This window comes from Lissotriton vulgaris, chromosome 7, assembly GCF_964263255.1.
Source record: "Lissotriton vulgaris chromosome 7, aLisVul1.2, whole genome shotgun sequence".
NCBI classification, from domain to species: Eukaryota; Metazoa; Chordata; class Amphibia; order Caudata; family Salamandridae; genus Lissotriton; species Lissotriton vulgaris.
Genome location: NC_141695.1, coordinates 882,804,491 through 882,825,827, shown reverse-complemented (window position 1 = coordinate 882,825,827; position 21,337 = coordinate 882,804,491). Strand labels below are relative to the sequence as shown.

Sequence of the window (21,337 nt, the reverse complement as noted above, 5' to 3'; positions counted from 1 at the left end):
TCCGCTCCTGCATTAAAGCCATGACCTTTTCACAGATGGCTCCATTTGCATTACGAAGAGACCGGTGGGACGAATAACTTGTTGGGATTGATTTTTGGCCGGCCGACTCCTTCTCCCCAGTGCTTTTAAAGAGTTTTGATCAAAACCCACCCCTAACATCATACAACCCCAGTGTTGTAGAGCATCATCAGAGATTAATTAAGCAGCACCTGCAGTGAAGTTCTTGAAGGTCGGTTGAATCAATAAATAATATTTCCATTTCCATATTTTTCATCAGTTTCGGCTGCCTCAGTCGATAGAAATGTGAATCCTTTCCCTAACGTGCACCGGCTCTGACCTACCTCTGCCTATTATTGAATTGTGGTGTTCATGTATCACCCAGGGCTCAAAATGTGAAAATTGGTAAGTTAAAGCCATGCCAAGATGGTGCTCGGTGGCTCAGCCCAGAGCCCAGCCTGCTATTGGTGTAGTGGCGTCACTTGGAGGAAGAGGGCCTGGTGAGGCCAATGCCTCATCTGAACATATCCTTGCCCCCCCTTGTGCCTCACCACCAATGACGGTCGCAGCCAGCAAAATAAGACACTTCTCCCACCTCCGCCGGAGAACAGCGATGATGTTGCTGTTTACATTTCACTTTTTAGTAATCTTTCTTTCCATAAGAGTATTTGCTTTTTTCCAGGATGCTGTGTTTATGGAGTTTTTCCTACAAAATATTACTCATGTATAGTGCATATGTGTGAAATGAGCCATTCCTACAGAGCTGTGTGAGTACAGGTTATGGGTGAGCCATGATTTAAAGTTGTGGGTACGCTCTACCCAGCTTCATGGTGTGCCCAGGAGTTCAGTGAATCGGGAATTATAAACTCTCATCATGAGGCATTGTGTTTCAGAGACATGGTTCAAAAACAGCAATTCAAAGTAGTCACATTAGCAAGGATTGACTCAAAAGGGAGATCTAGAGCAGAATTTAGAAAAACCATGAAGGTTTTACTAAATTCAAAAAGTTACAATACAGAAACAGTAAAATGCAGATACAACAGATCTCATTTAAATACATAAAATCATTGCCATGAAGACTCTCAGTAATAGGACAAAACATAATAATAAGCAAAATCCGAAATAGACCAAGTTGCAGATGTATAGTAAAATCAGTACGAAATCGAACAGTCACCTTTGTAGCTTAGGAAAAAGTCTCTCAGGGTTGTGGAATAAAAAAAAAAACTTTTCCAAAGGACCGAGTTCCGCAGTAATTTTATAGCCCTGTAAAGAAATCCACTTGTCCCACCTACCCTATAAATCCCCTAGATGGGCTTGCATGGATGCATTATTACGCCCCCCAAAGTAAACTTGCCCTACTCAGCCTCTTGGCTTCCTGCCCTCCATTAGTAATCAGCCTTGCAAATATTCCTAGAGCACAGCAGCATTTCATCAGCCAAGCTGTTGTCTTGCCATAGGCATAAACCACGAACCTTTTATTCCCCGACTTCTGAGTCCATATCTCTTTCATTGACTCAGAAGATCCGTTTACTTTCTTGTTTCCTCACAACATAGGCTTAATGCATTTCTTGTTAACATACGGCACTTTCTTTACAAATAGGTCCACCCTATATAAAGAGGAGTAAATACAGACATATACACACAAACACGTCCCCTCCTCTCTAACTACAGGTTTCATACCCTCTTCTCCCCTCTGCCTCCATTGGCTGCATTCCCAGTGTCCAGTCTTACCACAGGTTCGGTGATTGTCCTCTTCCACACCCCTCTCACATTCGGTTTTATTGCCCCCTCCGCCACTCGCCCACAGGTTGCATGTATCCTTCTTTCACCTCGACTCCAAAATTCCCATCTCTGCGCTTGTCAACAGCTGCACCGCCCCTACTTGCCACTCTTTCATAACAGACTGCCCAATTTTCTTTGTCCAGTGGTAGTTGTGCTCATTAATAGAAGGGGTGTCAGCAGCCCCTTTACAGTAACCAACCCACTGTGCTTCATGTCCTCCAGTAGCCATGCAACCTGCCCCCGCAGTTGCGCCAGTCCTGGAGGTGTGTTGTAAAGATCTACACAGGTCTAGGCAGGGAAATGTAGCAGCTAATGAATGTGTCCTGTGCACTGCTGGCAAAATGGTACAACATTTAAAATGTAAGGCAAAATATGTATTTCTCACTTTCAAAGAAGAACACACACTTGCATATAAGATTGTAAAGAAGCCACAGTGTTGATTCGGTGCTCATGCAATACTTGTTCTCTTTGTAGAGTGCACAGAGCAATGGTTAGGTGTGGAGGAGGCACAGGACTGTCAAATATTGACAGGGGGAAAGTTATAGAAAATGCAGTTCGTAGAGGTGAGTAGGTGCTTTGTGTTGGGATTAGTGAAGTAAAGGAGATGCAAGGCGGTACGTGCAGAAGAGAGTGAAAAGAGGGTGCTGAAGAGGAAAGAGATGAGGTGTGAAAAATGCCAGTTGCGTGTTTCATCAAGATATGAGGAGAATAAGATGATAAATGTCTACCAAAGGCACTGCAATAGAGAGTGGTGTGAAGAGGAGGACAGGGGTGATTGCCACTTCTGCAGACCATTGAACTGTTTAATTGGCAATCTGCTTGAAAGTTTAAAATACTTTGTCTATATATCACGCATGAGCATCATCTACACAAACGCCTGTTGTAGGTAGCACAGCCAGTTTTAGCGGTGGCCCCTTCTGTGCCCCCTATGAATCCCATCTAGAGACGGACCTGCTATTGTGTCTAAGGTAGTGATGATGTTCCAGGCATTCAGCGATCGCTCGGATTTGCTGCCATGGGGAGGGCCTCAGCCAAGGGAGTTCCTGGGTCCGTGTGCACAATCACAATGTGAGGAATCAATTCTGAAAGTAAGGCGGAGAGGATGGCTGTGATTGACCGAACGGCTGACATCGTTTTTGGGTAGTTCAAATGTTTATTTTTTATTTATTTATTTATTTTATGCGTTTTTATATAGCGCAGAGTTTACCCAAAGGTGTCGGCGTGCTTCACAATAGGAACAGTAGTGAAACATGAGGAAAAATTGCAAGTCAGCATGTTACAAAAGCAAACGTTACGTTACATAAGGCAATAGTGACAATTGTGCATGTATCAAGACCAAACAAAATACAAGAGGTAGCAAACGATACGTTATAAGAGGAAAAGAAGTGACGTGTGTATGTTACAAAAGCGTACAAAGTGCAAATAGAAGAGGTGGGAAGTTATTTAATTGCCTCAAATTGTAAAGCGCTCTGATATCCTTCGGGATCAAGTTTGCGCTATATAAAACTTTATAAATAAATAGAATATAATACTCCACTAAATGGCAGATACTCAAAACACAAGAACAAAAGTTACGTTACATGAGGCAATGGTGGCAATTGTGCATGTATCAAAAGCAAAGAAAGTACAAGAGGTAGCAAACGATATATTACAAGAGGGAAAGTGACGTGTGCATGTTACAAAGGAGTACACAATACAAGTAGAAGTATAATACTGCAATAAATGTCCGGCTCTCAAACCACAAGAACACTTTGGGAAGACACTTCTATAGTCATGTTGAACAGAGTTTCCTATAATAAAAGGACTTCCTTCAGATAATAGAGAGGGTGTCAATTAAATTTGGAAGTGTCTTTGAAGGAGGAGAGCTTTGAGGTCAGTTTTGAAGGCCTGGGAAGAGGTGGGGGTCCTGAGCTGAGGCGGAAGTGAGTTCCAGATTCTCACCCCGTTGCCTGAAAAGGATTGGGCCATCAACCTTTCCTTCTTGAAAGTGGGAGGTTCAAGCTATAGATTTTCCGCATTACGTGATGGTCTAGAGCCTCCAGAGAGTTTCAGTTTATTCGCCTGGTATTGAGGAGAGGAGGAGTGTATGGCTCGGTGGGTGATACAGGCAGTCTTGTAGATAGTTCTTGCCTTAATGGGAAGCCAACGGAGGGTGGATAAAATGGGTGTGATGTGGTCGCTTCTTTTGGCCCCATATATGAAACGAGCTGCTGAATGGAGAACAGATTTAAGGGGAGACAGGTGGGAATTGGGGAGGCCAGTAAGATGAGAGTTGCAGTAGTCCAGTCTGGAGAGAGCCAGCGATTGGTCCAGGGTTTTAAGGTCATGCTCCGGGAAAAAGCAACGAATCCTCCAAAGAAGGCGCAGTTGGTGTGGGAGAGTAGATTGAGTTTTGTGTCAAGTATGACTCCAAGGGATTTTGCGCTGTCGACAATGATGGGTTTATTGTTAAGTAGATTCATCTGATCCATCCATGATTGAACCGGGGGAGGAGAAAGTGAGGAGGAGAGGAAGAGGAATTCAGTTTTAGAGGGATTCAGAATCAGTTGATGAGTAAACATCCAGTTTTGAATGGAGTCGAGAGTAGAGCTTAGGATGGAGAGATCATGAGTGGAGGCAACCTTGAGGTAGATATGAGTGTCGTCGGCATAGAGATGGTAGTGGATGCCAGATTTACTTAAAAGATTTCCCAGTGGTTCTAAATAGAGATTGAACAATGTGGGTGCAAGTATAGAGCCTTGGGGAACACCTTGACCTACCGCTAAAGGAGATGAAAGACTATTCGCTATTTTGATCATTTGGGATCTATCAGAGAGGGAAGGAAGCAAACCATTTAAGCACAGTGCCCTCCACGTCCATTCTCTGTTGAAGAGTGTTAAGGAGAGTGTTTGGATTGACAGTGTCAAAGGCTGCAGAAAGGTCAAGGAGAATAAGAAGGAAAGACTCCCCAGAATAGAGTATCCTCAGCGCGTCATCAATCACTTGCAGCAGTGCTGTTTCAGTGCTGCAGTTTTGAATGAAGCCGGACTGGAAATTGTCAAGAAGATCATTGTCCTTGATATGACGAAAGAGTTGTTTCGCTAGACATCTTTCTGTGATTTTCGCAAGAAAAGGTAGGTTAGTGATGGGGTGGAAGTTGTTGAGGTCGTTCGCATCAGCAGTGGGTTTTTTAAGCAGAGGGGTGACCTGCCCAGTTTTGAAGGAAACAGGAAGGGAGCCTTGACAGAGGGAGAGGTTAACCAAAGTGGTCCAATAGGACAGAGAATGGGTATAGAAGTCAATGGCAATGGCACTAGGGATGGGGTCAAGAGAATGGTTGGAGGGCTTTGTTTCGAGGATGCATTTGAGGAGGGCATCTTCGGAGACGAGGTCAAAGTTCAGCCAAATGGCTAAGGATTTGCGCTCCTCTGGAGGGGTAGGATGAATGACCTGATCCACAAGTGATTGCACTTTTTCGTCAAAGAACATAGTGAATTTCGCTGCTTTCTTTGTAGACTCCTCCAAATTGGAGGTTGGGGGAGAGCAGGTTGAATTCTTGATGAGATCGAATAGTTTTTTGGGTGTATTTTAGCTGAGTCGAGGAGGGTTCTGAAGGAAGATGTGCTTGTGGTACTTGGATCTTGCTGAACGAAGCGTGGCCAAATTATCGGTGAAGGGCGCTTGTCTCCATTGTTTCTCCAGGAATCCTAGGTACTTCCTTTCTTCATAGAGGGATTTGTTGAACCAAGGTGCTGAGGGAGTGGGCCTTTTCTTTTTGCTTTGGAGAGGAGCGACGTTATTGATTTCGACTGCAAGGACTGTGAGGAATTGGGAGGTGAGTTCGTTAAAATCTAGGTTCGGGTCTAGCCTTGGAAGTGATAGCAAAGCTGATTCACAGAGGGTACCGAGGTCAATATTTTTAGTGTCACGGAACCAGGAGGTAGCCCTTTTAGGTTGGCTGAGAGTTATAGAGTGTGATAGGTGAAGAGAAAATGGGATGAGGAGGTGGTCAGCCCAGTCTACATGAATAGGGATAGCGATAGTAAGCATGCCTGTTTTCGAAATAACAAGGTCCAGGATTGAGCCCTTAGAGTGTGTTGTTTCTGTGCAGTGTTGGATAAGATTGTTTGCAGAGAGGAAGGTGGCCTGCAAATTCACAGAGGAGTCTTGAGGCGAGCCCCGGTGAAGATTGAAGTCACCCACGAAGATCTGATTGTCACTTTGCATGTATTGGTCGCTAGTGAAGTCAGTGAGTTCCTCCATAAACGAGGGGCAGTTACAAGGCGGGCGGTAAATGGCATGAAATCTGTGGGGTGAGCGGTGGTGCAATTGAAGTTCAAGGGATAGGCATTCAAAAGTGCGGAAGGAGCTGTTAGGAAAAGCCTTAAGTTGAAGGGAGTTTCTAAAGATGACTGTAACACCTCCCCTAACTTTGTCAATTCTGTCATTTTTAAATATCGAATAGCTTGTGGGTACTAGGAGACCAAACATAAAGTGAGAGGTATCGTTGAACCAAGTCTCTGTGAGGAAGAGCATGTCAATATTGTGAAGTATGATGGTGTCGGAGATTTCAAGTTTGTGTTTTATTACAGATCTGCAGTTGTGGAGCAGACAGAGCAGCTCTGTCGAGACTGTTTTGGTGACTGGGGCACTTGGGCTATGAGGGGTGATAGGGATGTTGTACTTATACAAGGGTGCTCGGGCGGTTTTAGGTGGATGAGTGGTTCTGACAGAGGAGATGGTCGGAATAGTGTAGATAGTAGGGCTACTTGGAGATGAACGTGGAAGAAGGGTGGCGTTCGTAGGCTTGTGTGAGTTTGCGATGTTTGCAGACGCCAGGTTATGCTTGGCTATTATGGGGTGTGGGGGCGAGGTGCATCTTGTGAGAAGGTGAGAGTTTTCCAAAGGAATTGGGGTGTGTGTAAAAGTGGAAATCTTGGAGCTTAAAAGTGAAATGGTAGCTTCAAGTTGGGAGATGGAGGTGATGAGAGAGCCTAGCTTATTTTCCAGAGAGAGTAGGACAGAGCACGGCATTTTGGGTGGTTAGATGGAAACAGAAGGGGTGCAATTGCCGGTGGAAGGCAGGGGGAAGTCGGGGGACCGGAGGGGAGTTGGGGTATAGGGTTCAGAGGTGGGGAAAGGTGGAGGTTGAGAGCGGGCGTTGGTGCATCAGAGGTGAAAGGAGAGTTGTCTTCGTTGGTGTTGCAAGAAGGATAGGAATTAAGGACATAATTAGGGGGAGGTAGGTGAGGAGCAAGGCAGTGGGGCGGAGGGAGAGGGGAGGAATGTGTGGAGACATAGAAATGAAGGAGGTTCGGGATGAAGCAAGGGGAGGGGGTTGCAGCGGTCCTGTATGCTAGGTGATGTGGCTGTGAGGGAACAGGCATCTGACGGAGTGAGGGGGGTTGGGAGATAGGGAAGTTGAAGAAAGGAAGTGGTTTTGCTAGGCCCGAGGGAGGGAAAGGGTTACCAAGGGGGGAAGGGGGTAGCACAGTATTGGGGGAAGGAGAGAGATGCAATGGGTTTGTGGAGAAATCGGGGTACATAGCGAGGGGAAGAGAAGAGGAGGGAATAAGGGGGACGTAAGGAAAGTTAACAAGGGGGGGAAGGTTGGAGGAGAGGTGAACTAAAAAGGGGGATGGCAGGTAGTGATGGGGGGAGGAGATGAGATTGGATGGTGCAGAGTGGCCGAAGAGCGGATTAGCTAGAGGTCCGGCTGAAGTGATGAGGGGGGGGGCATACTGTGAGGGGGGAAGAAGGGGAGAGGAGGGCACAGGAGAGGGGGAGGGAAGAGGGTCGACCTGAGCCTCCCAAGGGTGCAGCCTATTGGAGTGTAGGGTGGTCAGGGGCGGAGAGAGGAGTGATGGGTGGAGCTAGATGAAGAGTCAAGGGGCAACCCGGTCGCAGGGGAGGGGAGTAGGGAAGGGAAGAGGTGGTCAAAGAGAGAGAGAGAGACAATTTTAGAACGTGCAGTGATGGAGGACAGAAGTAAGGAGCAATGGCAGAACTGTGTGAGGGTCTAAGAACTTGAATAACAAAGGGCTTCAACATCGTGGAATTGCAGGTCTCTGGGTGGGGTCCAGTTCAGAATAGGTGGAGGTGCTGCAAGTTAGGTCAGTGGTGAAGTAACATGCTATGTTTTGGTCCCAGGACAGCTGACGTGCAGGTCAGGGTTCAGGAACGTTAGTAGAGATGTATGTGGCATGCTGAAATTGCAAGGAGTAGGTCTTTTGATCTGTGTGTGTCTAGTACTGGATAAGCTGTGGGCGCAGGCCACGACTGAGGTGGGCTGCATGGGCAGCACAGGAGCCAGGATGGCCCCAAATATATAGCTGTTTTTACTATCGATCAAGGGGTTGCTGGGCAATTGTTCTTGCTTGTGTTAGGACATTTGACACCCTAGCTACACCATTGGTGGACTTTCAGAGTGTTATGGAGTACTGCAATAGCATTATAGTGTTGCCGCAGGAAGACTGAATTGATATGCATCAGCAGAGTTGTGTGTTGGTATTTGTGCTTCAATTGCCTGAGGTGCCACAAAGCCAGATTAAGTGTTATTACATCACATGATTATATAAGGCATTTGCCCAAATCATCCTCCACTTTCTGGGCTATAAACATTTAAAAAAAACAATACGATATGGAGGAACAGATAATTACAATAGAGTACATTTAATTACTCCTGTGCATAGGATCTTAATCCCATCGGATTCAATTGTATTTTTTAATAAATCACATTCATAATTCATTCCAGGTCAAACCCATATTTTATTTCATATCTGGTTGAGACCAATGATCTTTTTGCTTTTTTCCCCTATTAGATAGACATAAAAAATATATACACCAAACATATATAACACATACAAAATTACAATCAAAAATATTAATAATTTCCTAGACCCCAAATGTTTGTGTCCGTTCATAAAAGTATGTTGCGATCCACTGTGAGGTAACCCTAATGCACAAGTGAGGTATTAGCTACACCTCTGTTGACTCTGCGTTGCAAGGCTCCTGACACACGCGGAGAGACGGATACAATAGGAGTATAGTTTGGCACACAGTTTTCCGCTTAGAAGTGGAGTATGAAAAAGTAGCCCGGAGTATTGTCCATACTTATTGGAATGTGACAGAAATGAGACTGGACCGATAATCCAGTTTGGCAACGCTTTTTAGCACCAGGAGTGGCAGGTACCACAATAATTGTGACATCTAGACGACATTTCTATGTTCTTCCTCGTACCCCGTCCTGATGAGGCCCAAATAGAAGGGTCGAAATGCGTAGACTACTGGAAAAGGAGGAATCCATTGAATAATAAAGTGATATATATTTGTTGATTAACACATAAAAATGATTGCGTTGAGGTGTAGCTAATGTGGAATGCAACATATGAATTATGAATGTGATTTATTAGAAAATACGATTGAATCTGATGGGATTAAGATCCTATGCATAGGAGTAATTAAATGTACTCTGTTGTAATTATTTTCGATATCTGTTCCTCCATATCATATTGTTTTTTGAACAAAGCCAGATTAAGGTTTATTGAATGTATGAGTTTTTGCTTTGACCAAAGTATCCCTTAAGGTTGCTCTTTATTTTCTCTGTATGACTTCACCTCTTTTTCCTCAGGTTCTACCAATCCGTGAAGATCCTTTACTCCTTTGGGATTTTCATCACCTACGCGCTGCAATTTTACGTCGCAGCTGAAATCATCATCCCGCAGGCAGTGACATGTGCATCAGAACGCTGGAGAAAAGCAGTTGACTACATCGTACGAGCACTGCTCGTATGTATGACATGTGAGTACTTCAATGGGAATCCATTGTACTGACAGGGCAGCTACGTCTTCTCTGCTGCGTGCTGCCCAAAAACCTTTATCAAATCTCATGCACCACCATTGTATTGTAGAATTTACGTGGCTCATCATACCCCATTGAGGAGCACTAATGTGCATTTTTGGATGGTTAATATTCTTCCCTATCGGCAGGACGTGGTTGGCAGTATTGTGTTTCTTGATATCTTGTGTGGGATGTATTTTTGTGATTGAGTGACCACAGAAGTGCTCTATTCTTGTCTTGAGGCGTGTGATGAATAGTGATGGAGGAGGTGGTTGTGAGAGAGAGATGCAATATATAATTGTATTTTGCTAGCTGTTACAATTAACTCTTTTGATCTTGTGTTTTGTGGTTTCTGTTATGTCAGAGGTAGTGTAATGAGGGGTGTATCTTGAATGGCCTGTGTTAGAGGTAGTTCCAATAACATAATGTATCCCGTGCCTTACATTATAATCACATTGCATGTCACAGATTTCCATGACCATGTTGAGGCTTTTGACCTCATTCTTCTAAATGGTCACTTAAAAAAGAACACAGCTTTTGGCCTCATTCATCTACAGAGCCATGGAACTCCAAAGTGCCTTGCATTATCTTTATAATGAATGGCGGGGGTACTTTATTCCTTATAATAGATGGCCACACAATTACCTTGCCCTCAAACTACTTAAATCCTTGGTGTGTTGCTCTTTCATACGAAAGAGATAGGGTGTCTACAAATATTAAGAATAAAAATAGAATAGCTAGTGCAGTTAGATATTTTTTGCAAAAAGATATTCGCATCAGTTTAATACATCATAGTGCCTAAAACGCTGTTGTTCAGAATGTACAGAAACATACAGAGACATTATATCTTAACTATAATTACCTAAATCTTCCAAAAAATAAAGATGTTGATTACAACGAAATTACAGACCGACTTGTATACATAGATTGCAGGCTGCCATCTAATATAGAGATATACAACAACTGGGCACAGAGACTTCAACAGAGTACAGATTTAATGTGGTTAAAAAAAAAGGCTGCTTCTGGCTTTTGTTGAAAACGAGGAAGAAAATGCATAGGACCTGGATCCCCCAGCATGCCCCACGCCCGCTCACCCACCAAAGAATATTCACCTTGAGAGAAGTGGTGGGTGTAAAAAAGGCCATGTTTAATAGCATCTCATAAACATGACATATGATTATTCAAACATTAAAATTATGAGCAACATTTATCACTTTAATTTATTCAAAACATCTTCATCAGCTTGCATAATGCATCATTCAAATTCTCTTTGCTCATAACTTCATCTTCCTTCCCCCAGCACCAAGGGGCCCTCTGGTTCACCTCCCCCCAGGAAAGATGCCCACACAAGGTGCGGCGCACCTGTGCCTCTGAGCGATGGGCCCCAGCCCTCGGGTCCTTGTCCGGCATTTCCAGGGCCCCACCTCTCGTCCACCAGGCTGCCTAGGAGGCTCGTACCTGTCGCCCTAGCCTCCCCAGCCAGTGGTCTCCATCCCCCTGCGGAGAGCTTACCTTCTCTCCCCTCAGTGCTGGCATAGGGAGTGTGCAAGGCGGACTCCCGTCCATTCTGTCAATCTATTAGTGTTCGAATGTCTCTTTTGCGCCACAAGGGAGACTAGGGCCCAAAGGTCCGTCGCCCTTCCCCCAATCGGCCAAGTTCTGCACAAAAGACCATATTCCCTTGATCCATGTGTCCATGCCAGTGTCAGATAAGTGAACTCCATCCTGATGAAACATGGTTGGTCCTGAGATCATCTTGTGTGGGAGATGTAGCAAGCGGCCCTTCACTGAGCACAACTTTGCCAGCTCCCCATTGAGACGTCGTACTGACACATTGAGGGCCCTTGCCCGGATACCGTTGCCCCACCATTGCCGTGGGATCATGCAGGACCACACTATTCTGGCCTGCGGGAAGGTCCTCCCCAGCCATGCAAATTCAGTGAGCAGTGCTTCTTTGACCGCTAGGCGTCCTCTGTCCACCATATCATTGCCGCCCAAGTGGATAATGAGTAAATCACGGGACTTCTGTCGCTCATGTTCTCTGATGTCGTCCACGAGCCGCCGCAGGTGCCGGATGCGCATTCCTCCCACACCGTGCCACAAGAATTCGATCCGATCCAGACTAGGTGGTTTCCGCACTCGCCGCTGTTGCAATCGCACTGCTGCCCGCCGCACGAACGAGTGTCCCATCACCCACACCACCTTTCTCGGCATACTAATAATTGGAGAAGAAATAGAAAGGTCAAGCATGGGCATGGTACGGGAGGAAGTCAAAGTAATTCAGGCCTTACATAACGCCTATAGCAGTTGGATGGCCAGCGGCCCACCCTTTTTACTATAATATGAAGTGGCCAGCAAGGGATTTCATTTATATGTGTTTTCAGCACCAATTTAGGACTTGTTGAAAAGCAATCAGAGTACCTAGATTTGAGTTCAATCAGCGGCTGTTCGAATAAATTACAGGGTTTCTAACAGTGAGAAACAAAGGATGTTACCACACTAACATCATAAGTACAGTAAATGAATAATAAAACATGAAACCAGGATAGTTTGTTTGTCTGAGGAGTTATTATTTTTGGATTCAAGACAAAGAATAATTCTGTACACAAAATCAACAATAACATAAAGCAGGGTACATACAAAGATATATAATGGATATTTAAGGTATTGGTTACTCTTCCTATAATATATCCAAGAAAAACTGTCCAGACTGCTAAAAAGGTGACAACTTGATTTCTACTATCAATCAGGAGAGAATCAACAGTCGGTATAAATCATACTGTGCAGAATTGGACTAAGTGGGTCGACGTTTCGGTCTTATCTTGATCATTTACAAGACCATCATCAGGACGGAATATTGATATATACAAGGTTGACCCTTTTTTTTTTGTTCAGAATCAAGACACTTATAGGCTTAAGTGACGGCCTCAGCTAATTTCTTTAAGAAGCAGGCAATGTGCAGACTCAGTTTTGAGTATCACGCACTTGTGCATACAGCAGTGTTGCGAAAGACAGATTCTGGTTGTTTGTTCAAATCGCAGTACTTTTGCCAAGTGTTCACAGTTATTTGTTACGATCGCGGGACGCCAGAAACGAACAGTCCGAGGCCGTCACTTAAGCCTATAAGTGTCTTGATTCTGAACAAAAAAAGGGTCAACCTTGTATATATCAATATTCCGTCCTGATGATGGTCTTGTAAATGATCAAGATAAGACTGAAACGTCGACCCACTTAGTCCAATTCTGCACAGTATGATTTATACCGACTGTTGATTCTCTCCTGATTGATAGTAGAAATCAAGTTGTCACCTTTTTAGCAGTCTGGACAGTTTTTCTTGGATATATTATAGGAAGAGTAACCAATACCTTAAATATCCATTATATATCTTTGTATGTACCCTGCTTTATGTTATTGTTGATTTTGTGTACAGAATTATTCTTTGTCTTGAATCCAAAAATAATAACTCCTCAGACAAACAAACTATCCTGGTTTCATGTTTTATTATTCATTTACTGTACTTATGATGTTAGTGTGGTAACATCCTTTGTTTCTCATTGTTAGAAACCTTTTAATTTATTCGAACAGCCGCTGATTGAACTCAAATCTAGGTACTCTGATTGCTTTTCAACAAGTCCTAAATTGGTGCTGAAAACACATATAAATGAAATCCCTTGCTGGCCACTTCATATTATACTAAACTCTGCCCGAGCCCGCAAGGGTATATTGGGTTACTCACCTTCCAAACCACCCTTTTTACAGCATTGGATGACAGTCCTGCCTCTGCCGCCAAAGTAGCGGCCCCTATCCTAAAGGAATGAGATGAGTAACCTGAGTCCCCGAGTCTCAGACTTCCTAAGGCCATCCGCAGCACCGCCTTGAATTGGTACTGTGAGACACAATCACCCCCCTCGTGAATGAACAGAGCCTGACTCTTTCCCCCTGGACGGATGGCTATGTACAACTGCATGCATGCAACCGGGCAAATAAGAGTCTACGGCGCCGGGCACAGCTGGATCACTGCCCCTTTCCCCATCTGGTCTGTCTTTGATTTTCTAAGAATCACCTCTAGGACCCCAGAGCCAACCCTTGTGTCTCCCAACTGAAGTCCCCCTGAGTGATCACTGCGAGATGTCCCCACAATTTCCCCTAAGCGCAATGCCCCATAAAAGGCCAAGGAAAAAATTGCAGAAAACAGTGTGCCCTCGAAAGTAGAGGAGCACAGTCTAGGTAGAACACCCAGTATGTCCCTCAAGGTCCTAACATCTAATGGCCGTCTCATATCACGCTTAGGGCCCTCCCTTCTGGCCCAGCCTGACAAGGCCCGCTTGACTACAAAAGATGTCCCAGGGTCATACAGTCCCGCTAATCTGGCGAAAAATCCCACTGCTGACACATGAGCCCTAGCATAAGAGAGGTACCTGCCCTGGTCGCTGAGTTGCTGCAAAAAATTAAACATCGCCTGATCGGTATGCCAACATGAGAAACCAGCCTCTTGCACCAATGTCCTGTAATACAAAAAACCCTGCTGATATGCTTTCCGAGTCCGGTCACTCAATGAGGCACCTACCAGCCCCGCTAATGCGGGGCTGCAATCTTCCACAGTGATGGTGGGAACACCGTCATCCGGTCCTCTGCCTCTGGATGATACCTCCGGAAGTCCTGCAGCTTAGAACGAGACAAAGCATCAGCAGCATGATTGTCAACCCCAGGAATGTGAGCTGCCTTACACATCAGGTTCAACTTCAAACATGCCAACACCAGGCGCTTCAGTAATCTCAACACATGCCTACAGGTAGTCCCCTGGCAGTTAATGGCCTCAACTACAGACATATTGTCTGACCAAAATATAACTGACCTATTCCTGAAGTGTTCTATCCATATGGACACCGCTACCAGGATTGGAAACAATTCCAAAAAGGCTATGTTTTTTGTCAGTCCACACTTGTGCCACGCGTCCGGCCATTCAGCCCCACACCACTGAGATCCCAGGATGGCCCCAAAACCAATGCTGCCTGCGGCGTCTGTGTACAACCCTAATTCTGAGCTGGACACCGGGGGGGAAGGCCAAACTACAGCGCCATTGAAATTCGTCAGGAAGTCTCGCCATACTCTCAGCCTCACCTCTGCCCGAAGGCGTACCCGGTGGTGTTTCTGTGTTAGGCCTACCATGGCTCTGGCTATTGATCTTGAAAAGGGGCGGCCCATTGGTATTATCCTCAGAGCAAAATTCAAAATTCAACTGGCCCACTAAAACCTGTAACTGGTGCAGGGTAACCTTGGGACCAGCCAACGCTGCCTCAATCGCCTGGGAAAAAGCCTACACTTTGTCTGAGGGCAACCTACACTCACCCACTACTGTGTCAATCTCAATCCCAAGGAAGGACATACATGTCGCCGGGACCACAGTCTTGCCTGGGGCCAAAGGGATATTGAATTCCTTGAACATGGCCACCAGCTGCTCTAACGCCCCCACTGGCAAGTTGTTGAAGCCGCTGGACCCATCACCATGAAGTCGTCCAAATAGTGCACTACATCCTTGTGCCCTGTCCTGAACGTGAACTACCATTGGAGCATACAACTGAAGGACTCAAAATACCTGCAAGAAACTGCGCACCCCATAGGCATACACCTGTCAAAGTAAAACTGATGGTGCAACTGAAATCCCAACAGGTGATAGTCTTCGGGATGCACGGGCAACAGGCGAAATGCTGACTCAATATCTGTCTTGGCCAAGATAGCATGGGGGCCTAAGGCCCTTACCTTTCTCAACGCTTCATCAAAGGAGGAGTAGGTCACCGAACACAGAGCCGGGTCGATAGCATCATTCACAGATTCCCCTCTCGGGGCAGACAAATTGTGGATCATCCTAAATTGGCCCGGCTCCTTCTTAGGCACTACCCCCAGAGGAGAGCACACGAAACCAGGGAGCGGTGGGGCCGGGAAAGGGCCCGCCACGCGCCCCAGCCCGTGCTCCTTCTCTACCTTAGCCTCCACTACCGCTGGCTGTGCTCTAGCAGACAATAAATTATTGCAGTATCCTACAGGCGGGACACCCTGGGCTGGAATGCGAAACCCTTCAGAGAAACCAAGGTACAACATTTTGGCTGCAGGTCGGTCAGGGTACTGATTCAGCCAAAAAAATCAGTTTCCCAATATCCACAGGGGTGGGCAGCTTATGGCTGGGCAGGTTTAGTCTCTTTGCCCCCTCCTCCCCTTTCTTTGGACTTTTTGATGCATTTGAATTCAGGATGGGATGGATGTCCGCAGAAGGAACACGCATGTCTATATCTGCACTTCTCAGCAGACCATGTGCACACTTTTTTATTAAATGCCCAACAAGCCCCCCTCTTTTCTCCAGGCCCTCCCTGGGAGGTCCGAAAGGGCTGCCTGCTAACATGTGACCCGCCTGACTTGCCATTCACACTCTCAAGCCATACATTGACCTCCACCTGATCCCAGCCCATTTCGGGGTCCTGTACCTTCTCCCACCTGAAATCCCTATCATAATCCAACCATGCCGTGCCGCCATGCGTCGTGTGCGCCTTCAAAATCTTATGCATGTAAAAGATCAAAGAGCCTGCCAACTCTGGCTTCTTCTCAATAACCACAGTCATGAACACCTGGAATCCAAAAAGCCAGTTTGTAATAGATTCCTCCACCCTAGGCCTTTTGTCCTTATAATACCCGTCCTTGCCTTCCCTTTCCTTGCCCTCCACATCCACTCTCTTAGGTCTGATCAACGAGAATATATCTACATATTCCCCCCTCCAAATCTTCTCCTTCAGTTCTGGAGATACGTGCGTGGCCAGGCGGCCTGGTTTAGATAAGATATAACCCTGGCCCCCTCCAGTCTTGGCACCCCCTACGGGCTCATTATTCACGCTCTCAGGCTTACCTCCTGAAGGGCTAGTAGCATTTGAATAGGCCGAGACCACCGCTTGCGCCGCCGGGACCCTCAATGCCTGCGCCTTAACCAACAGAGCTAACTGTTCCCTAATCTCAGTGAGAGGGCCCTCCTCGGCAGTCCCTGGGACCCAAGGTGCAACTGCCGCCGCCACGGGCGCTACTGCTGGCAGGGGGGGTGCAACAGCTAAACTCGGCAAATTACCCGCCCCCCCCCGCCTCCCTGAGGTGGCTGCCCCTGGGTCAGGGCCCTTAACGCGCTCAATATCTCATTCAGGGCGCCCCCTGCTTCAGGCTCTGTAGGTGGCACAGGTGGGGGGACGCTCGCAGGGAGAGGGACGGTTGTCAATGTATTACCCGGCACCACCGGGGCTGATCCAAGCGCTGCAATGGCACCTCGAATTTCCTCTAAGATCCCCCTGTCGCGCCTGCAGCAGGTGGCACAACTGGGGCAGTAGGAGCGCTGCAATGAGGGACCACGGGAACCTGAGGCAAGGGAGGGGGCACTATTGTAACCACCGGCTCAAAAGGCACAGGTACCTGAGGCAAGGGAGGGGGCACTATTGTAATCACCGGCTCTAAGGGCACGCCCACTGGCCGACTTGCTTTAGCACCCTTGTCCCCCACGTGCTTCCTCTGTCTGCTGCTGTGACCCTTCTGATTTTGCCCTCTCGGTTTCTTTACTAACGGCGGGAAGGCCGCCTTGGGGGGAACCCCCTGCCTGCGGGGGCGTTCTCTGCTGACTGGAGCCTCCTCTTCGGGTTCCGAGGGGGGCACCTCGGCCTCCCCCTCGCTGCTCTCATCTTCCCTGGTAAATTTGGCAAGTAAAAGGGAAAGCAGCTGCGCGATTTCCGGATCCTTATCTTTGCGTTTATGCCCCTGGGTCCTGGGTGGCATTTCTACCGCTGCGCAGATAACACTCCCTCGACCTTAGCCTCGAGCGCTGCTGCTACCCTGCCCTGCCTGTGCTAGACCGTGTCGCCAGGTGAGGGTGCCGGAGTCCCCACCTACCCTCGAGGTCACTGGGAGCGCACGCGGGCCCCCGAGACACCCCCTGGTCAACAAACAAAGGACGGGCAAACAAACAAGGAGGCTGGAAAACCTAGTCTCGGTACTCCCGCGCCCGCCCCCAGCACAGCGAGCCCCGACACCCTACCTGAAGAGTTGGTCGATGCTCTGTCCACCGCGTTTCACCAGCACCCGTCTGCCTCTCGGATCTGCAGCAGCCCGATCTTCCACCGGATCCTCCCGAAAACACGCCGATAAGGGAGATGACTACGGGGGAGGGAAGCTAGCGGGGCTGGGAGAATAAAAGAATTAATCGCCAGGCGACTGGCAGTAATGGATCGCGGGGGTGCGAGCAGGTCCGGTGCAGGCGGGGAAAGAGGCCGAGGGCAGCGTCATCTTGACCTAAATAGGTCATGGCCTCTGCCCCACGCCCCCACCGGACGTGCGTCACCCCGCAAGACCCGGAAGTACTTCCCCTGGCCGGTCGCCCATAGGGCTACCGTCCAGGAGCTCCCCCCAATGAGGGCGCGGCGTGGGCCGGGGGGCCGGGTCCTAGAGGCGGGCTCGTCTAGCCTCGCCCTTTGCATTTGAAGGGCACGTCACCTATGAGTGTACACCTCATTATTCCTGGGCTTCTCAACAACTGAACAGGAAAGTTAGACCCATGTAGCCCGCCAGGCCCCACTGACACAGCGATCATGCCCACAACCCATCAAGACTGTTTTATGGCAATACTGTCCTTTATTGCTACACCTAACGCAGGAGTGATTCTTGACTTCTGAACTATTTTTCTTGACCTTTAAACTATAACCACCAGCCAATCATCGGGTTTAATGTTGTACACTAGCGGCCACATGCATAAACCTATTTAGGAAGTGCAAGCGGTGCGAATCGGTAAATTTGTCCGTTTGCGATTCCTAAATAAGTTTTTGGGATGCATTATGCATTTTTGTGAAATTCGCTATTTTTAGCGATTTCCAAAAATGCGATTGCTTTTAAGGAATCGCAAATTTGCGATTCCTTAAAAGCAATGCATGATTGTGTTTCAAATTGCGAATTCACAATTAGGGTGTGCAAATTACCACGAGGGTGAACCTCGTGGTAATTTGCGAAAATGTATTAAAATGCTCAATATTGCATTTTAAAACACTGTTGTGTTACAGACGCACATGTCCTCAGGACATGTGTGTGTGAAACATGCACTTCAAAATACATTTCAGGGGTGCAGGGGGGGGGGGTCCTTTGGACCCCCCCCCTGCACCCATGGAATGCATTAACATTTTGCGAATCGCTAATTGAAATTCGCAAAATGTCAATGCCTTCCCATTGATTCCTAGGAATCAATGGGAATTGAGAAATCGCAAATTAGAATTTGCATAATATTTGCGATTCAGTTAAAATTGTGATTTTTACAGAATCGCAAATATTATGCGATTTAAATCATGCATCCCATTTAGCGATTCCTTATTTGCGATTCCCTAAAAATCGCAAATAAGGAATCGCAAAACCTTACTTTGATGCATGTGGCCGTAGGTTCCTTGTGACTGCATCTCATACACCATTGAACATCTTTCAGATAATGGAGAGCACCCTTACACTCCCACTCCCCCACCTTTCCCTTGCTTCTGATTCTTCCCCTGCTCAGAAACAAGCATTAGGTCTTGGTTTATTGTGTTATATCATGTAGACAAACTTGCTTGCATGCATATATTTATAGGTGCACATGCTAGCTTCATGCTAGCATTAAAGTGCTGACAGGGGGAGGGATATGTACATTATTCTCTCATGCATTGTAATACATGCATTTCTTTAGGGGTGGAAAGATGCAATAAAATAACAAATAACGTTAGGTGAAAAAGAAATATACCGTTGACAGAGCCATAATGTGATTGACGAAGTCTTAACACTGAAAGAGGTCAAAAGGTTGACGGTTGAAAGGGGTGACCCCAAAGCTCACTGATTGTATAGCGGAAACAATAAATCTGTTTAGACAGCTGCACTGTCCAACCCAGGTCTAAAAATACATGTTGAAGAGTTTTCTGATCCATACGTCAGACCTTCATCATAATTTATCCTAACCTGTATACTTTCAAAACACCCCATAGTTGTATATCAGAAGCTCAGTTGGGCCATGAGGACTGGCGTGTTGTCACTTTGATGATCCAAGCAAACCATACCATCATTGGTGTCTCCCTGTTTAACACACCCTAGCCTCTGTGATCAGTGTTTCACCACTGGGATTCCTTAGATCTACCTGAATTTCTTCCACCCAACGTTGCACCCCTCTACTCGATCATGTAAGTCACACGTTCGTTCCCCACCCCCCAAAGCCCGTCAGCCTTTTATCCATCCAAGAATGAGTAACTGAGTTGCAATACATTGTGTACCAATGACCGCTGTTAATTGTTTTGTTTAGACACACCAAAAGCCATGATTTTAAACATGTAATTTTTGATGTCCATGGAAGAGCGTAGTTTGCCCCACCCTTCTCAACACTACCTCGCTGTACAGAGGTGTATAAGGGATCGAACAAACCTCTTTGCCAGGAAGGTATTTTGCAGTCTTTGCCTCAGAGAATCACAAGTGACAAATCATTAAGAATACACCCTGTAAAAAAAATAGGTTCTGAAGTCCAGCCCTGAGTTTGTTCTTTGGCATGTCTGATACCTTTAGTCCTGGCATCACCCAGGCAAAATGTAGATTCTTCTAGCCAGTCTCTCTGGGACCCACACAAGGAATAACAAACCTTTTTGTGAACTTTTCCAACAAAAACGCAGGGTCTGCATATGAAAATATCCTGCCTAATGCTTCTTTTCACTTGAGATAAGAGTACAGGAGCTCTTATCGAAGACTGTTTTAAACACCCATTGTATGTGCTAACTAGGGGTGGTTGGCAAACTCCACTTCTCCGGCAGCGTTCCAGAAGTACGAAGTGCTGGAAAAACGTTGCCAACTGCTGCATGGTGGAGTTTTTTCTTGTGCGCGGCTCTCCAATTTTAAGTTGGTGAGCACAAGCAAAAAAATTGAAATCTAGACCGCTTCCCTGCAAGATTTTTAAATGCGGGCCATCGTGGCAGGTCGCTACTACTCGCTTTGAGAATGGTGCTGCTCAAATAGAAAATCTGCTCAAGCGTCAGAAAGAAACAGTGCCCTCTGGTATGCTGCGTGGTGTCGTTCTTGTTGATTGTGCAATGCGATACAATCTCCTGTGCTAAACATCAGCCCGTGCAGCTTGATGTATGTACCCTATTTTGGTACTCGCAGAATTGCACGGAATCTTGCAGAGTTTTTAAGTAAATCCACATAATTCCGAGGAGTGAAACTCCGCGAGTTCTGCCCAACCCTAGTGCTAACCCCTTCTCAACTTGCTGGTGTTATGGCACCTAGTGGCAGAATAGGAAGTTTTAATTTCGAAGAGGAACATGCAGGTACCACACAACCGTACATGCACCATAACTAAAACAAATCCTCCTCTGTGTGCATGGGCCCTTTTGCCTTTTCTTCGTGAGGTACTCAAGGTTTCCTGGTATAAATCATTATAGATTTTGCAGAGAAACTTCAGTTTAATTTGTGCGTGAGGGGTGCCATGATTATGTTTGAGTCTGCAGACAAGTAGTCTGCTGATTCATGGTATAAGGGGTTCATCTTTTAGCAACAACAGTGTGCGATCCGGTAGAAGCATCCCCCCAATAAATGTGGGATGAAATAGCTTCAGTTGGGATTGACATTTGGTACCAAGTGCTATTAAGGATGCAGCCCTCTGCAGGTTCGGAGTTCACTTTATACCTTTATCATGGACTTTTGGGTTTTATTCGTAAAAGGACAATTG

The 21,337-nt window shown here is 46.4% G+C and overlaps 1 protein-coding gene across 3 annotated transcripts in view; it reads left to right on the top strand.

Annotated features, from left to right (window-relative positions):
* Positions 1–21,337, top strand: part of LOC147702609 (proton-coupled amino acid transporter 1-like) — a 494,150-nt gene that overhangs the window by 368,951 nt on the left and 103,862 nt on the right. For all 3 annotated transcript variants that reach the window (XM_086931275.1, XM_086931277.1, XM_086931276.1), the window contains exon 10: positions 9,389–9,558. In XM_086931275.1, coding sequence (XP_086787401.1) covers positions 9,389–9,558 — 170 coding nt within the window. The remainder of the gene's footprint in view (positions 1–9,388; positions 9,559–21,337) is intronic.